We start from the raw sequence: 20,025 nt of genomic DNA, 5'->3' as shown, positions 1-20,025 counted from the left end.
ATACTTCCATTTGTGTCTACTACAGTGGTAATCCTCCCGTGATATAGAAGAATCTTGGCACTGACAGGTGTGGCCAGTAGGGTTCATAGCAGAGCCCCAACCCATTGACCCAACCCCAAAAACGCCAGCCCCAGTTTCAAACCAACCCATTTATTTTGTAAAAAAAATACCTTGCACAGACTAATTCTTATTAATAAGGTAATGCACAATCATCTCTTTCTTTTCTATTCCTGTCCTCCTCCCAAACCAGACTCCCCAAGTAAGGCAGAAAAGCTGCTTTTATGTCAGATCTGGGAGTACTTTCAGCACTAGGATATTGCACCCAGGACGCAGTTTTAGGTAAGGCAGACCTGTCACAAAGCAAGGGAGTCCTCTACCAGCAGTGCCTTTTGGCACACCAGAGGATCACTGCCACCTAGTATACAGGGGGAAACAGTTGTCTTTGGGTGACAGCCACATTCTGTCCATCCGCTATTTCTGCCTCTCGGCTGAAGCAAGAAGCAATACTCATCCAGGTCGGGATGGACATGCATCACTTACATTGAGCCTTCTTTGATATGGCCACCTAACCAATCAACACCTTAAAAGCAGATGGGATGTGATGTGATGGTCTATCCATTATATTGCCCTTCCACACCAGCCTACTGACTGTGGGAAGGAATGTTAAACCTCTTCCTTGAGATGCTGTTCCATCTGCTTGCATCATTCCATCTTCTTGGCCTCCTAATCTAGTAAGGAAAAAGCCTTCACCCCAGCTTGGACTCCAGCCTGCCAGTGAAACTTCCCCTTTCCGAACTAAGCCCCAGAGGGCATAGTGGACAGTCCCATGAGAGATTACGCTGTCCTGTAACCACTTGCAGTCGACACATATTGCAAGACCTGTTCAGAGAAGAGGCACTGTCAGTACTTGCAATGGGCTTCCACTCAACATTCTCTCAGTTTGCAGTTGGACGTGTAGATACAGGATGTTGGCTCTGTGTCCTACTTAGAAGCCAAATGTGCCAGGGTTTCTACTGATGCAATGTCTTTGAGAGACTCAAAACATTTTTCTTCCTCTTGTATTTTTCTTTGCGTCTCTTAAAGTATATAATAAACTTTTGGATAGTCTACAGGGTATGATTCAAAAATAATGAGCCTCATTTTGTTCTGACGCGAACATACCTCGCCGCGCGCCCCACTTGCCAGCGACGGCGACAGTGGGTGTTGGCTTCACAACGCAACGGAGCTCGAAAGCTCGGAGCGGTAGGATCGGCCTTGACGGGAACCCCTGTGTGGTAGTGCGTTACACGGCGGAATGGAAAGTTCGTTAGAGCAACGGTACACGTTGAAGATGAAGACCATGCTCATTGCCTTCTTCGGAGTGAAAGGGATCATCCACTACAAGTTTGTCTCGCAAGGACAGACCGTGAATGCTGCTTACTACTTGGAAGTCCTGAAAAGGCTGAAAAGAAGCGTCGCGCGCAAGTGAAGGGACATCAAGGACAGCTGGAAGCTTCACCATGATAATGCGCCCAGCCACACCGCCTTCATCATGAGCGCCTACCTGGCCCGGGTGAATGTTCCGGTGGTCCCCCAGCCTCCCTACAGTCCGGACGTGTCGCCTTCTGACTACTTCTTGTTTCCGCGCTTAAAATCAGCGCTGAAAGGAAAACGCTTCGACTCGATCAAGGACATCCAAGCAAATGTCAAGGCAGCCCTTGCAGTCATCCCGGAACAGGCATACGTGGACGCCTTCGAGTCTTGGAAAAGCCGCCTACGAAAGTGTATTGATGCAGGAGGTGCCTATTTTGAAGACTATTAATTAGTTGTACCGATTTGCTCAATAAATTTGTCTTTTTGAACAAAGGCTCATTACTTTTGAATCCTACCCTGTATATCAAGCCTTAACCTTCCATTTTCTTCAGGTCCACTATGGGCAAAAGAATGTTGAAACTCTGGATTAGTTGGCCTCTGTTGCTTATCAAGATTGGTCACTCTCATTTTATTGGACAGGCTTTGTTGTTTAGGCTGGCTGACTGGTTTCATTGATAATGTTAAGATGGTCTGCATCCCTTTATGGACTAAAGAAGGACCCCTTACTATCTGTATAACCGATACAAAATGATGAGGCTCTGCCAAGCCAGAGACAAGGGTTTCTAATGGTGGCATCACCTTGCTTGTTGGAATCCGAGCTACTTTAACCTCCCTAGCAGTACTAGGGTCCGGGAAAGTCTAATTTCTGTACCCTTCCTGACCCCTACCGCCCGAGTTATAGTCTTTGTAACTTAAAGATCGGGCATAGAGTAATCTTTTATTATATTTTGCATAGGTATTAGAATTAGGGCCACTTGGTTCCCCTCACCTTCGTCAGGGACCCCTTCCAATATTTTATACTGCATAGATGTGGGGTCAGCCAGTACAGCCAAATTGCATTTTTGTACAACTGCTGTCCCCGGTCTTGTTAGATGCGAATTTATCACTTCTAGCAGTGTTTTTGCTGTGTTCTCCAGCATCTCTACTACCATTTTAACTGTGTTTCAGTACCTGTAGGATAGTGTGCAGTGACAGGATCAGTGCTCAAAATCAAAAAATGTCAAGGAGGTCAGGGAATCCTGGGAAGTTTGCATCCCCTTTTGCCTTGCGTAATTTGCCTTGAAGAACTTTTCTGTTTTCATGTAAACTTACATAGGCTACCTGTTGTCACTTCTCGGGCATCTGGCTAAAAGGTCAAGAATATCTCAGCCAAGCTTTGATCCATCATACCTGCTGTGCTGAAAACTATTAATCGATTCAGGCACTACATTCAGTTTTTGTATGGTGTTGGTGTACATACATAAAACATAACATGTTTTTGTCAACATAAACAGACAACTTGCAGCAGCGTCTGGGTTTCCTAACATAATCAGAACGCTTTGTCTTCATATTACAATAAGGGCACCTAATGAGAATGAAGCTACTTTTGTTAACTATAAGCAGTCACTTTCCATTAATACACAAATCATCTAAGATGCCAAGATGAGACTGACAAATGTTATAGCTTGGTGGCCTGGGTCATCCCATGATTCATTTATTTTGAGGCAAAGTAGCATTGGTAGATGTGATGGTATTATACGTGGTGGATGGCTTTTTGGTAAAGTAAGTGGCTGAACCTTCAATTTTCATTTGATGTATACTATTTATTGTAGCAGCAATAATACCATTACGTGTGCCAGATAATAGAGGCCACCCTGTCAGACACTGGTGCCTTTTCCCAACCCCCACAATACAGAGGAAAGGTACTACAGTACTGCACATGCTTTTGCATGTTAAGTTGCAGAGTGCAGCATAGGACTCAATGCATATGGAGGTCTGCAGCATTGTGATTGCATATGTAAGAGGTTATAGTCCATATATGGTTATTTCAGAGTGGCAACTAGGCAAGTTTCAAGGCGTGTTCATGTACGGCACATTTACAAATTGATTGTGATTTATGAAGGTAAATTGTGCAGAAATGTGCATACCCCAGGTTTTATAAATCAGATTGTTTTTGGTGTACACATTTTCCTATTTTTTAGCATATGCATATTATCTTAAACCTCGAATCCACACAGAGTTTTATAAATGACACCCCTGGTCGTACTGGTTTTCTCCCAGTTTAAACTAAATTTCTTCTGTATGTAAGTGGCAGCTAAGCTATGTGTAAATATAGCAATGTGTATGTGATTTATTACTGCTCAGTAACCTTTTTAAAACTTATTCAATAGAGTCACAATGTCAGTTCTTTTTTTTTTTGTTTTTTTTTTTTTTGCAAATATCTAAACCAGGCATGTCAAACTCACTACCATTGGTGGGCCGCTTCGACTGCCATACATGCGTCAGCGGGCCGTACTGTAACAAATACTATTATACTATTATACAAAGTTACTGTAGCTTTCTTTCCAATACTGAAAACTTTAAAAAATGTAACACTTAAAGTTTAAAGAAAAGCAATTTATTTCCATTAAAGTTTATAGTTTAAAGAAAAGCAATTTATTTCCATGCAGCCTCCATACAACAGTGTAGAATTAGAGTCTTAACCTCTTAGCTAGGCCTTTTAATGCGACCGACTTTTATCCTCAATTTGTGTGCGCTCCATGTGTACATCAGGCATGCAAGTGTAGGGAATGAGAACATCAAAGTGCCCATTCATAACATCTCCCGAAAACCTACGTTTTTTTATCCCCTCGAGTGCCTGTCCAAACTTGGAGTGTAGGACTCTATAATAATATACTTGAAACTCATAGGGGAACAACTCTCCCGCTGCCATTAGCTCAGAAATGGTACCATAAGTTTGAGACTTTGAAATTTCAGTGAGATACTGAAGCTCATTTGTATATGAGATTCCTAACGGCATCATTGTAAATGGCTGAAACCTTGACCAATTACTTAAAACATGTCGTACAATGTCAGCCCGAATCTGTACCGCTAAAGACGGAATTTCATGCACTAAATAAGCTATAGATGAGAATAAGCAAGCACTATCTCCCCTGATATTTACTACGCGGTGAGGCATTTGTACTCCATCAACATTAATTATTTCCAGAGATATAATTTTGTCTATTTTTCCAGTGCATCGCGCACAAAAGCAAGGGAACGATGGGAGCCCCAGAACTCTGCTCACATCACGTCGCTTCGTACCGCAAGCTGGAAGTAGTAAGTCTGTGATAAGCGGAATACCGCTACGCTTTGCACTCACGGGACGGAAGGACAATCCCGACCGCTTTTATATAGTGTCTTGATGATTGATATTCATTATATTATATTCATTGCTTATATAGGAGCCTTATAGTGTGAGATTTATTTATTTTGTCCCGACACTTGGCATCTCTTTTTAGTAACCAGTTCGTCAATATCAAGCTTGAAATTTTGTGCAGCTGCAACTTTTATGAGGGATGAAAGGTGCTCGACGGTAAGTCTTGAGCGATGTGGGGTTTTGGTAGCTTTCATTAACAAAAACAATTGCTCACAAAGGTAAGTGCTTCCGAACATTGACAGTAGCCTACTCTCGATGCCAACTTACGGATCTGCACATACGAGGGTGGCAGGTAAGCATACAAGCCTGACACACCAACTTCGTTGTATTTTGCCTTCAGAATAGAATCTGACTGCACTTCAGTCAATTCCATTTGGATATTCTCAGGCGTCCTGCGGTGGGTTGGCGTACTGCACGATAATGTGCAGTGAATACACTTGACTTGACCATACTCCGCGCCCATACACATATGCCGCATGGCCTCTCTGTTGCCTGCTGGCGAAAATTGATTCTACAATAAAATAAAAATAAAAAGAGTAATAATTACAAAACTCCTCGCCTTTAATATAAAGCTTTAGTGCAGAGTTTCAACATAGTATATGTGTAACAAATTTCAGGCTACAGGTTATTTGATTTTTGACCTTGACCTTCCTGGGTTGCTCTCTGACCTTGGAGGTCAATCATCACCCTGACAGGAGACAGTAGAGGTCATGCAGTATATGTGTACCAAATTTCACGTCAATAGGTCAAACGGTTTTCGAGCTACAGGTGATTTAAAATCCTGGACAGACAAATGGACAGCCACGGTAGTGTATTATATAAGAAGATAGTAGTAATAATAATAACAGCTCATTACTCAAAACGAGGATAGCCCAGGCCTGAACCCGCAACCTTTTGCTTACATGGCAGCAGCTATTACCTCTACACCAGCCAAGCAGACAGTTGACTTTCTGTCAATTGATATTTGAGCTTCGGTTTTTACTTTATGTGTAAATTGAATAATTTATTTTTCCTTGGTTATATTCTTGAATAAGAGCACACTTATTTTGTTGTACCTTTATAGAAAGTGTTTGATATTTGGGCTTCAGTCTTCACACATTATACACTTCATATCAGTATTTTGTCAATTATTAATAGAACATGAAAAAGGTTTCTGTTTTAGTTATGGTGTTCAGCATTTCTTGCCTCGCATTTGCTGTCATCCTACCTAGACCGTTGTAGACACGGAACACACATGAAATGTCAGTCAGTCATTTTCCAACCCACTATATCCTAACACAGGGTCACGGGGGTCTGCTGGAGCCAATCCCAGCCAGCACAGGGCACAAGGCAGGAACAAATCCCGGGCAGGGCGCCAGCCTATCTGAGGGCACACACACACACACACACACATCAAGCACACACTAGGGACACCTGCATGTCTTTGGACTGGACTGTGGGAGGAAACCGAAGCACCCAGGGGAAACCCACGCAGACATAGGGAGAACATGCAAACTCCACACAGGGAGGACCCGGGAAGCGAACCCAGGTCTCCTTACTGCGAGGCAGCAGCGCTACCATTGTGCCACCGTGTCGCCCCACATGAAATGTATGTATTCCAAATAACGATATATTATTTACCCTGTACAATTCAAGACACCTCACACCCAGATAAACAGACTTCAGCTGAGTCAGTGGGGAATGGGATAGCAGGCGGCTTGTGCCGACTGGCACATTTGTAAAACTTAAAATTAAAAAAAAAAAAAATCAACAGTGGGTTGAGTTGAAAAACAGCTATATAAAGTTTATAAAAATAATAACTCCAATGCGAATTGTATGTTGTATGAGAACATGACTGCACCGATTAAGAAGGATGTTGGTGTGGTTAAAAGGCAGGAGAGGTATTTAGCAGATAAGGCAAAAGATGACCCAAATAGATTCTTCCAGTATTTTAGTAGTAAAAGAACAATCAAGGAGGAGATGAAATACACCAGGAATAGTAAAGGGGAATTAAAAGATACAATGAAATAGCAGATGCTCTAAGCTCGTATATATCTGAGGTAGATAACCTCCCAACAGTAAGAGAGACTACTAAGGAGGTACTGAGTGATTTGGAAATTGTAGAGGGAGAAGTACTGCTTAGATTAAATAGGCTGAAATCAAACAAATCAAGGTCTTAAGGAAGTTAGCAAGTACATATTTTTAGTAAGTCATTACACACTGCGCAAATTCCAAAGGAGTTGTAAAATGGCAAGCATTATCCTGTTATATTTAAAAGGGTGACCTGACAGATCAAACCAACTATAAGCCAGTAAACTTAACATGCATCACATCACCAGTACACTTCTTCTCTACTCCTCAGGCTTCCTCTCACTTTCTAAGATTCCTTTAAACAATCTGGTTAAAAACTCCACTGCCATCTCTCCTAAACACTTCCATGCCTCCATAGGTATGTCATCTGGACCGATGGCCTTTCCATTTTTCATCCTCTTCATAGCTGTCCTTACTTCCTCCTTGCTAATCCGTTGCACTTCCTGATTCACTATCTCCACATCATCCAACCTCTTCTCTCTCTCATTCTCTTCATTCATCAGCCTCTCAAAGTACTCTTTCCATCTGCTCAACACACTCTCCTTGCTTGTGAGTACGTTTCCATCTTTATCCTTTATCACCCTAACCTGCTGCACATCTTTCCCAGCTCAGTCCCTCTGTCTAGCCAATCGGTACAGGTCCTTTTCTCCCTCCTTTAGTGTCCAACCTCTCATACAACTCATCATACGCCTTTAATTTAGCCTTCACTACCTCTCTCTTCACCTTGCGCCCTATCTTCTTGTACTCTTGTCTGCTTTCTGCATCTCTCTGACTATCCCACTTCTTCTTTGCCTATTCCTCTGTATACTCTCCTGTATTTCCTCATTCCACCACCAGGTTTCCTTTTCCTCCTTCCTCTTTCCAGATGTCACGCCAAGCACCCTTCTTGCTGTCACCCTTCTTGCTGTCACCCTTACTACATCTGCTGTAGTTTCCCAGCTGTCTGGTAACTCTTCACTGCCACCCAGTGCCTGTCTCACCTCCTCCCTAAACTCAACCTTGCAGTCTTCCTTTTTCAACTTCCACCATTTGATCCTTGGCTCTGCCCTCACTCTCTTCCTCTTCTTGATCTCCAACGTCATCCTACAGACCACCATCCTATGCTGCTTAACTATACTTTCCCCTGTCACCACTTTGCAGTCTTCTGCATAGGATGTAATCTACCTGTGTGCATCTTCTTGCACTCTTGTACGTAACTCTATGTTCCTCCCTTTTCTTAAAATACGTATTCACCACAGCCATGTCCATCCTTTTGGCAAAATCCACTATCCTTTGACCTTCTTCATTCCTCTCCTTGACACCATACCTACCCATCACCTCCTCGTCTCCTCTGTTCCCTTCACCAACATGCCATTTGAAATCCGCTCCAATCACCACTTTCTGTCCCTTGGGTACACTGTGCATCACTTCATCCAACTCACTCCAGAAATCTTCTTTCTCACCCATTGCACATCCAACTTGCGGTACATATGAACTAACAACATTCATCATTACACCTCCCATTTCCAGCTTCATAATCATTACTCTGCCTGACAATCTTTTCACCTCCAAAACACTCTTGACATACTGTTCCTTCAGAATAACTCCTACCCCATTTCTCCTCTCATCCACATCATGATAGAACAATTTGAATCCACCTCCAATCCACCTGGCTTTACTCCCCTTCCATTTAGTCTCTTGCACGCACAATATATCAACCTTCCTTCTCTCCATCATATCTGCTAACTTTTTCCCCTTACCAGTCATACTGCCAACATTCAAAGTTCCACTCTCTTTACTTTCCTCCTCTCCTCCTGCCTCCATACATATCTTCCCCCCTCTTCTTCTCCTTCTTCGGCCAACAGTAGCCCAATTTCCTCCAGCACCCTGTTGGCTAACAGTACTGGTGGCAGTCGTTGTTAACCCGGGGCTCGACTGATCCGGTATGGAAATTTGTATTGTTGTCCGCATATTGATTTGGCAAAATTTTACACTGGATGCCCTTCCTGATGTAACCCTCCCCATTTTATTCGGGCTTGGGACCGGCACAAAGAAACACACTGCTTTTGTTTGATACTTCTCCAAAAAGAAGAAAGCATTTTTATTTCACTTTGTGATAGTGAAATTGAATGGAAAATTAAACTCTTGTGTTTCATTCAACCCAGACATTTTTCATGATGGCAGTTTGAAATTTCATCCTGTAAGCTGAAAACACCTTCACTTTTTAACTAAATATACAGGGTGCAAATGTAAGAGTCATTGAATTGACATTCTGCGTGTGACTGACTTAACAATATTCCAGAAATTAACAAAAGTTTATAAAATGATAAACCAGTATATACACAACGTGAAAGTCATGAATGGCAATCTCATGTAGTGACCTGCAGGTTTTGAATTGTGCAGCTGTCATTTTCATTCTCAGAAGCTCGCTGGTGTAGAGTGTGTGTAGTTTTTAAGGTTCATACTTAACTCTCTTTTTTGAATTAGTAACATTAAAAATCATCTTTACCAAAGTGACCACCTCATTATATCACCCAACGCACCAACCCTGTTCATGATATTATTATTATTATTATTACTTGGCTCGAAGGTCTGCACAGTAACAACTGAATAGCTTGACCAGTTTTTTAGTGATGGAGAATTGTAAGAACATCTGGTTATCAAATCAGTTACTATGTAATTGTATAGTGTATAAGACAATATAGTGATAATAGACATATTTAAATAGTGTATGTTACTAAAAAGATTTTAAATGGACCGTTAAAACATCCTCTGTAAGCAGTCGGGCATTATTTTAAAGTACAGCTGTATAAAAGCTCTAGTAATTATTTCAATGAAAATTAGCATTCCACATGCACAATTTTCTCAGCATGATTATTGATAAGCTTTAGGTGCAGCATGAAAAATGGTTAGGGCCCACTGCTAAATTTTCTTTTATGTGGGGGATTAAAACAATTATATATAAAACAGAAAATCACAGTATTTACATTATTGCCAATCATGACAAGAGTAGTAACAGCTTGTTGATGACATGTACCAACTCATGTCCGTTGTTAATGTGATTCTTTAACTGGATTTTCTGGTGAAGTTGCAGATGATTTGTATAAGTACAGTAAACTGGCACATTCACCCCTGAAAAGTGGTGAAAAAAACGCTTTGTGCAACTTTGACGAATGCATAACATTTTGTTATTTTGAAAGGTTTTTCAACAGTTTCAACCTTTGCAACATTTGATTGTCTTATTTGTTAAGGAGACTTTTCAACAAAAGCAATGACATAAATGAAATGTGTCTACAGTATTGCAGGCAGTGATTACTGAACTTTCCTCTGCAACTGTCTGATTGATTTGTTGTAGTTAACCATCAATTAGTTAATAGGACTATTTAATTTTGCTTCACTTCAATTTAGTATTTTTAATGATAGTATATGCTTCTGCTTCATTGTGGACCCCAACCCCAGTTGTCGATTGTGTGTCCTAGCTTCAAGGTGCTTCATAGAGGACAGCCAGAATGAATATATCCATTTGGATTACTAGTGAATCCACTCAGCAGAAAAAAAAAAATAAGAGGAAACATAAGTGGTATCACGTTGGTGCTCAAAAGGTTTCGAATTTTGGATTAAGGATACTCAGCCTGTATAACTATGGTATATAAAGCAGATATCCCAACACAATACTTGCTTGTAAAAATTTGTTAGCATTTTACAGTAGTGTGAGTTGCTATCTGTGTCAATAATGTATATTCACTCTTAGATAGATAGATAGATAGATAGATAGATAGATAGATAGATAGATAGATAGATAGATAGATAGATAGATAGATAGATACATACATACATACATACATACATACATACATACATACATACATACATACATACATACATACATACATACATACATACATACATACATACATACATACATACTTTATTAATCCCAGGGGGAAATTCACATACTCCAGCAGCAAAAATATTAAATTAAAGAGTAATAAAAAATGCAGGTAAAAAACAGACAATAACTTGAATAATGTTCAACGTTTACCCCCTCTGGTGGAATTGAAGAGTCGCATAGTTTGGGGGAGGAATGATCTTCTCAGTCTGTCAGTGGAGCAGGACAGTGACAGCAGTCTGTCGCTGAAACTGCTCCTCTGTCTGGAGATGACACTGTTTAATGGATGTAGTGGATTCTCCATAATTGATAGGAGCCTGCTGAGTGCCCGTTGCTCTGCTACGGATGTCAAACCATCCAGCTCAATGCCAACAATAGAGCCTGCCTTCCTCACCAGTTTGTCCAGGCGTGAGGCATCCTTCTTCTTAATGCTGCCTCCCCAGCACACCACTGCGTAGAAGAGGGCACTCGCCACAACCATCTGATAGAACATCTGCAGCATCTTACTGCAGATGTTGAAAGATGCCAGTCTTCTAAGGAAGTACAGGCGGCTCTGTCCTTTCTTGCACAGAGAATCAGTATTGGCAGTCCAGTCCAATTTATCGTCCAGCTGCACTCCCAGGTATTTATAGGTCTGCACCCTCTGCACACAGTCACCTCTGATGATCACGGGGTCCATGAGGGGCCTGGGTCTCCTAAAATCCACCACCAGTTCCTTGGTTTTGCTGGTGTTCAGTTGTAGGTGGTTTAAGTCGCACCATTTAACAAAGTCCTTGATGAGGTTTCTATACTCCTCCTCCTGCCCACTCCTGATGCAGCCCACGATAGCAGTGTCGTCAGCAAACTTTTGCACGTGGCAGGACTCCGAGTTATATTGGAAGTCCGATGTATATAGGCTGAACAGGACCGGAGAAAGTATAGTCCCCTGCGGCGCTCCTGTGTTGCTGACCACAATGTCAGATCTGCAATTCCCGAGACGCACATACTGAGGTCTGTTTGTAAGATAGTCCACGATCCATGCCACCAGGTATAAATCTACTCCCATCTCTGTCAGCTTGTCCCTAAGGAGCAGAGGTTGGATGGTGTTGAAGGCGCTAGAGAAGTCTAGAAACATAATTCTTACAGCGCCACTGCCTCTGTCCAAGTGGGAGAGGGATCGATGTAGCATATAGATGATGGCATCTTCCGCTCCCACTTTCTCCTGGTATGCGAACTGCAGAGGGTCGAGGGCGTGTTGGACCTGTGGCCTCAGGTGGTGAAGCAGCAGCCGCTCCATGGTCTTCATCACATGTGATGTTAGAGCAACAGGCCGAAAGTCATTCAGCTCACCAGGACGTGATACCTTTGGGACTGGGGTGATGCAAGATGTTTTCCAAAGCCTCGGGACTTTCCCCTGTTCCAGGCTCAGGTTGAAGATGCGCTGTAGAGGACCCCCCAGCTCTGATGCACAGACCTTCAGCAGTCGTGGCGATACTCTATCTGGAATGGTTTGTTATTTTTTGTACATTTTAGCCAATTTATCATTTTTTGGGGGGAAACCACTTAGTTTTTTGTCTGTGAAATTTATTTGATTATGCACAATTTTTCAAGTTTGTGACCCTGTTTAAACCCCATAAACCTGTAATGCATCAAACATAATGCTTTTGATTGTTATCTAAATTTCAGGTCAAGAACCAGGCCTATTTGATGCTGTAATTATTAATGATGATTTGGAAGAAGCCTATAGCAAATTAAAGAGTGCTCTTATTGTGGTAAGTTTTAGTAATGTTCTTTACCTGGAATTTCAATTCAATTAGAATTTGTATGAAAATATTTGATTTAATTTCTCATATTTTTTTATTACCCTAGGTTCTTGTCTATAAGCCGGACTCATGTATAAGCCGGAGACCAAAAATCATACGAATTTTTAAAATAAAATCGTATCATAGATAAGCCGGACTCATGGATAAGCCGAACGTACTATAACCTATAACTAATAGAAGGGAGGGAGGTCAGTGGTCTCACTCGCACCCATTTAATTTCTTTAAGGGGGGAGAGAGTGTGAGATATTGGCGTCTCTCTCACTCCCCGCATGGCGCGGTTGGATTGTGATTTTATATGTAAGCATATTTAAATATATATCGCGGATTTTTTGCTGGTTCGCGGATTTCTGCGGACAATGGGTCTTTTAATTTCTGGTACATGCTTCCTCAGTTGGTTTGCCCAGTTGATTTCATACAAGGGACGCTATTGGCAGATGGCTGAGAAGCTAGATTGCTTACTTTTCTCTCACTCTTGCGCTGACTATCTGTGATCCTGACGTATGGGGATTGAGCAGGTGGGCTGTTTGTACACCTAGACGATACGGACGCTCGTCTAAAAATGCTGAAAGATTATCTTCACGTTGCTATCTTTTGTAAAGCTGATTCCTGAAAAGACATGCTGCACAGTGCTTCGCATACTTAAAAGCTCGAAGGGCACGTATTGATTTTTGACTGAAAAACAAACTCTGTCTCTGTCTCTCTCTCTCTTCCTGCTCCTGACGGAGGGGGTGTGAGCTGCCGCCTTCAACAGCTTTGTGCCGCGGTGCTTCGCATACTTAAAAGCCAAACAGACATATTGATTTGTTTGCTTCACTGCTTTGAAGAGGAAGATATGTTTGCATTCTTTTAATTGTGAGACGGAACTGTCATCTCTGTCTTGTCATGGAGCACAGTTTAAACTTTTGAAAAAGAGACAAATGTTTGTTTGCAGTGTTTGAATAACGTTCCTGTCTCTCTACAACCTCCTGTGTTTCTGTGCAAATCTGTGACCCAAGCATGACAATATAAAAATAACCATATAAACATATGGTTTCTACTTCGCGGATTTTCTTATTTCGCGGGTGGCTCTGGAACGCAACCCCCGCGATGGAGGAGGGATTACTGTATAAACCGGACTTATGTATAAGCCGATATTCTGTTTTTTCATTTTCACAACTTTTTTCCTTAGATAAGCCGCGGCTTATAGACAAGAACTTAGGGTAATATTCACATGAGATAAGTATAGTAAAATATACAGAATAAAACGGGACCATACTAAGAGCCACTTTTGACAATGCATACGTTAAGAAGATAAAGCATAGTAGAGACTGTATTAGTTCAGGACAGTCTACATTACATTTAAAAATGCGTTATGATTGAACCTAGATCAAATGCTACATTGTCAGTTTTTTCAGTGCATCAGAGTACTTGCTGTTAAATACTGAAGTGAAAAGGTAGCTTTTTCCAGATTTCATGCTGCAACCAACTGAGCTTTGTGCATTTCAGTTCTGATGAAGCAGTATAGGTCATTTTGTGTTCTGTTCAAATGCAACAATGACAGTGAACTGTTTGTCGACTCCTCTGTTTTACTTTTTAATTTGGTGTTTCCCTTTTTACAGGAAATTGTGAAGGTCCAAGATTCCAGGAAGGACTAACATAGCATTATCTTTTTTTACTACCTCATTCCATGGAAGAAAAGTCCTTTGCTCACATTCCTTTTTAACTGCCTTTTCACATGATAGCCTATCTGTAATTCTAAGAGATTTATTGCATTTGTTTTAAATTCTATATCAATGAAACAATTCTTTTATTTTCTTGCTATGAAGGCCACGTACTTTGGATTTGTTTATAAAAAAGGAAGACTTTTGACTTTTAAAATTTAATTTGTAACAAATTGCACTCCCAGTTTATTTAGATGAAATCCTGTTTGATTATTTATGAGACTACACAGTTCTAGTATCCATTTCAGAAAACCTCGAATCATGTCCAGATAAAGTGTATTCATTATTTGTTAGAACTATCTGTATGTGTGTGTTTATCCTAAAAATAAGTTTTATTTGTGCATAGTAGCTGACTTCCACTGCAGCCTAAAACCTATATAAAGTGAATGTATGTAAACAGATTTGTTTCAACAGGAGTTCTTCAGTTAGGGGCACCCATCTGTTTTATTGTGAAAGTATAAAACTGATGTTTTTTTTTAAAGAAAGTTTAATATTTTTATAGTTTTATGTAAGATGTTTAATTCTTGTATTAGGAAAGATTATTTGGCTCTCTACACATGATTATTAATTTTAAGTTAATAGTGAAACCATCTAAAAAATGTTTTCACACTTAATTAGCAGGGATTGGCATCAGTAACAGCATACTCATTTTAAAAAAAATTGTCTAGCAAAAGTAAATCTTTAAGACCATAGACATTAGACTATGAATGCCAACACTATTATATACATTTTTAAAAAAATACCACTCATGTTTAACAGAGGGACTCTGTTTGAAAATAAAATAAACTGAATGGAAAACTGACCATTTTTTCCATGATCATTATGAAAAAAAATTAACATACTGTACTCCGTTAAATATTAAGATTGTAAGGAATCTAATGAACCCTGAATTTTAAAGAATGATGAGGCTGCAAACACAATTGCATAACAATAACAACAGCAACAAGTTATTTCTGTACCAAATTGACATACAAAAGATGTAGCTCAAACTGCTTTACAAGATGTCTCAAAGAAATAGTTACAAGCAAAGGAAAAAACAAATATTGCACACTTACATAAGAGAGACATGTAATTTAGCAAAGCAGAGTCCTTAAATATAGAAATTTTTCTAAGTCCCTGAATGCAAGTACGATAATAAGGTCAAATGATCAGGAACGATAGTAAAAATAAAATAATGCAAATCAGGCATTTGATAACAAGAGATGGACACCAAAAGGCCAAATTCAAGCCAATCTTGTAGTATCCCACCACCCATTTAATTAAATCTGTCACACCAGGCAAATTCATTCATATGAGAGCATATTACACAAAAGAAACCACAAAAATAATATAAAAGCATTTGTGACATCAGTATTTGACAATACATGCAAATGAACAAGAAAATATTATTTACATGGCCCCAGACATGCCTGTTTCTCAGGTGATGGTAATTAATCGTGAATAGTTGTGATGATTGTATTTACAGTTGTGAAAGATGGTCTGCCTCTAGCAAAACAACTTTACTGAAGATACTAACGGATCAGTTTCACCAGCGGTTTTGAAAACCATGTTAGCTTGCCATCCTGCTCAGTGTGTGTGTGGAAGCAAAATAAACTTGGGCCCTCTCCCAGACAAGTAGCAGTTCATTGATTTGAACTTTTTAGTTATTGCCTTAACTCTAAATGTGGACATTTTTAGGGGTGTGGCAATTTTTTATAGCCATTTCCTTACTTATGAAGGTGAGCTCACTTTTCTTTCATTTGAACAGTGTATTCTCCTGCCTTTCTCATGTTGATGAATGTCTAGGGGAATTTGGCCTCTGTGACTACTCATATGTATATACCCCAGTGAAACAGAAAGTCTGAATTACTGCTTGGACGTTTCTACACGCTCTGTAAAATGTCAGATATAAATGGAAATAATGCTTCAGTTACACTTTGTTCACAAGAGTTTCTAGGGGTGCCAATTATCATATGGCATATGTGGTTTTGTTAAAAGTAATTATTTCAATTAAAGTTTGGATTTCTCTCATTTTTTTTAGTGTGAGATTAAGGTATCTCAGCAAAAGTGATTTTTTGCTTACAACCCTTTTCACTCCTCGTTATCAGGGGTGCCAATAATTGTAGAGGAGAAACTGTAGTTGCATACATTAAATATGCATTTCCTCCTCTGAGGTCCAACTTAAAAAGCAGATCCATTTAGTTAGTCTTTCGATGTTTGGATTCCATCAGTATGGAATCAAAACTTAAAACGGTGAATATGATGGTTTCTGTTTTCCACATTTCACCAAGTGTACAATTGGCTTTATCAATCCACAATGCAACCATGATATTTAAAATTACATTTTTGCAACTAGAAATATGTCATAGTACAAATATACACCCACACTATTTTTAGGAATAAGAGATTTAAGATGCAAGTGTAATTACTGTATCTCTAGAGCAACATTTGCATTCCCAGGAAGTAAATTAAATTGGAGAATGACAAGTACTGCTTTCTTGGCTTCAAGAGAATACTGGTCAGAGATACATGGTTCATTTTTTAATTTTTAATTTCTAAAAATGCTTGCAATTTCCATGTAACAAACTGTATTGTATAGTCGACATTTTTTCTTTCACTTTTTGTAAAGAGAAGAAGTCGTCACTGGAAGTAAACAGTTTTCTTTGTTGCTTTATGGAGGAGCACAAATGGAAGGTTCTATAAAGCAGCGTGTAGGGGTACTGTCATTGGAAATTTGCCAAAAAAAATGAATGCACAAAAACAAAAACTGTCTTTTTTGCCTTGGGATGAGGCAGACAGGTAAGTCCTTAGAAAAAGCAGAGGCCAACAAGAATTTTAGTGCTTATTATTGCAACTAACTGCTGCTTCTGCTAGGCTGATATACAAAATACTCTTCTATGCTGCCTTAAAGTCGCTTAGTTATGTAAGAGGCATTCTTGTCCCTTGTCTCAAAGACCACTACCAGAGAGCCTTAACAACTGAAATGTCATTCCCATCCTTTCTGAAATAAAGCAGCAGACTGTAACCATTCAGAAAATTTAAAATTTTTTATTTCAGGTTTCAAATAAACTTTAGAGTACGGTTGGTAATCTTAATGAAAAAAATCCTTGAAAATGCCCATCCCTGTTGTTGAGTATTTTACATTAAAAACAGGCCAGTCTTTTCTTAGTTAAGGGTTCTAAAATGTACCCTTCAAATCTTTTCTTTGTTTGTTTTTTTTTTTTTTAAACCTAACTAAAATGGGTGTCAGGTGTGGTCTCCTGTCCACACCTCCGTAGACACAACTATAGAATACAGCACTGGACAAGAAGATAAAATACCGCATACTTCACGCAAATGTAATTTCACATTCATTCACTTCACAGCAATTTAGAAATGGCCATTAATCTGATAGCATGGCTTTGAATGGAAGAAAGAAAGGTAGTGGTGGAAACCTGTTCAGAGATGGGGAAGACAGTACAAACTTCACAGAGAAAAAACATCTGCCTAAGTATCAAGTATCAAGTGCTGTTGCATAGGATGCTTATGTTTTTATCAAAAAAGACAAAATTTTGTTTATTCTAACCTTGTAGTTGAGAGTTAACATTATAAATTAAATTGCACAGATATTGCAGATGTTGGATTATATTAAGATAGAATGTCAAGGAAGTATAAATTATTTGTTTTACTTCTCAGGAAATAGAATATACTAATACCACTCCTTTTTCTTCAAAGTACAGTTTCTGAATGCCATATTGTAACATGTGTTGTGTCCTGTTTTATGCTGCTTAAAAATGTGTTTGATGTACTTTTTATGAAAACAAAACTGTTAATATAAGTGGGATATGTCTAGCAGAACAGTTTGGAATAGTGCACAATAAAATAACTTCTACATTAATACTATTTATTTTTGTTACTATCTGCCTATTCTTCAGCTCATTTCTTTATTTTAGATATATGTATTTCAAATATTAGTGAAGGCCTCATTCATTAAGGCAGTATAATAAAAATTTTGAATGCTATTTCCCCCATATCATTACTTTGTTTTCTAAGAAGACATAGTATATACAGTATTCAATGAATGATACAGTAAATGTTTTTTGTTTTTATTATTAAAGAATAAGTTCAGTATTGCTGTTGCTGTCAGCATAACTCATATCTAGGAATGCTGACATTGCAAGCACACTTTACATGCTCTTACTATAATAGTTAAAACAGCGGCCAAAGAATTTTAAGTCAATATTACTATGTTATAAATACTAACATAGCCACTTTTATTGAGTGTTTACTGTGGGAAAATGATCTTTACTTTCATTGATCAATACTGACTTGATTTTTTATTATTATTTAAACAGTATCTGATATGTTACAACTATAATTAGATTATTTCTGCAACCTTTTGAACTAAAAAAATGGGGCTATGTAGCCAGCAGCCATACCTCCTGCACTTGAGAACAGGTACTCCACCTGAAACTAGCATGTTTTGAGCCCAGCCAGTACTCAGATGGGTGAACATCCAGGAAAAGCTTGGGTTGCTGCTGGAAGAGAAGAAGTGTTGGTAAGGCCATCATGGGATACCCTGTGGTCTGTGTGTATATCCTGAATCCTCAATGCAGTGAAGGGGACATTGTGCTGAAAAAATGGTGCCATCCTTCAAAAGAGATGTAAAACTGAGGTCCTGACTATCTGTAGTCAAAAAAGAGTAAGGTGTTCCCTGATGGTTTCGCTAAACTGCCCATCACCACCTTGTCCATTGTGGTCCCGCTAATCATCCAGTCTAATTGTCTCTCTCATCCGCTCACTACCTTATGGCTAATGTTTGGTGAGTATAGTTGTGCAATAATGGCAGCCGTCACATCATGTTGGTGGATACTGCACATTGGTGGTGGTTGAGGTGGCTACGCACCATTTACAGTATATAAAGCACCTTATGTAGCTAGAAAAGCTCTATATAAATGTGATTAATTCAATCAGTAGATTTTATAACAATATCAACAATTGTGTTGACAAAATCAAGGAAACAAGCCTCCTCACCTTGTAAAACTGGCTCTTGGGGGCCTTGCTACTTAATAAATTCATGATACTATGCACACTCCAACTTAATTTCTTAAGTAATGCTACATCTATTGATTCGGCTCTAGAATCCCTTCTCTAGCACAGGTAAGGTACTGTAATTTTTTCAGTGATGTTCCTCCCATTGGTGACTTTACATTGGCCTAGTGTGAGTACAATATTTTTGTCATTGTGTCACATGTTGTACTGATTCCCTGTTCAGGATTAGTTGATGCATTGTGACCAGTCCTGACAGGCTGGATACTGCAATCCTACAACCCAAAGATTGTGTTAGGTAGGTTCAGGAAATGAATGAATATCAGTAACACTAAAAAAAAGTATTTGAGTGGATATTACAAAACCAATTTCTATGATTATTTATGGCCAGACAACAAATTAATAATTGGCATACTGGAGTGAAATAGATTGACGACAAGTTTCCACCATGAAAAGTTTTACTCCATAATTATTTTTTCCCCTACATATGAACTTTCAAAGATGTGAATGTGCATGTCCAATAAATTAAAAATTATTCAAAAAATTAAAAATTGTAGTGTAACTTCAAATTTCACAGCAGCACATAAGTTGGTTTGTGTGTGGCGCTAGGCAGAGCACAAATCCCATGCTATTACTGCTTACATTCATACAAGTTACATGCGTGCATCCTCTACTAGTGGTTGTACTTTTGGCTGTATCTCTGTTTACGGTCCGTTGATGCACTTTATTTCAAGCCCAAGATGTCGGAAGTAAATGTGTTCAACAAGAACACAGGGACACAGTTGGAAACTCGGTAAGGGTAAGTTCTTCTTCACTCAGAGAACCAAA

The 20,025-nt window shown here is 39.4% G+C and overlaps 1 protein-coding gene across 6 annotated transcripts in view; it reads left to right on the top strand.

Moving 5' to 3' along the window:
• guk1a (guanylate kinase 1a) overlaps positions 1–18,046 on the top strand; it is a 122,049-nt gene extending 104,003 nt beyond the window's left edge. For all 6 annotated transcript variants that reach the window (XM_028803890.2, XM_028803889.2, XM_028803892.2 and 3 more), the window contains 2 exons: positions 12,354–12,439; positions 14,089–18,046. In XM_028803890.2, coding sequence (XP_028659723.1) covers positions 12,354–12,439; positions 14,089–14,124 — 122 coding nt within the window. In that variant the 3' untranslated portion in view covers positions 14,125–18,046. The remainder of the gene's footprint in view (positions 1–12,353; positions 12,440–14,088) is intronic.
• The last annotated feature ends 1,979 nt before the right edge of the window (positions 18,047–20,025 follow it).

The sequence above is a fragment of the Erpetoichthys calabaricus genome, chromosome 6, assembly GCF_900747795.2.
Source record: "Erpetoichthys calabaricus chromosome 6, fErpCal1.3, whole genome shotgun sequence".
Taxonomy (NCBI): Eukaryota; Metazoa; Chordata; class Cladistia; order Polypteriformes; family Polypteridae; genus Erpetoichthys; species Erpetoichthys calabaricus.
Note: the sequence above shows the minus strand (reverse complement) of the source record. Positions and strands in the feature narration are given on the sequence as shown.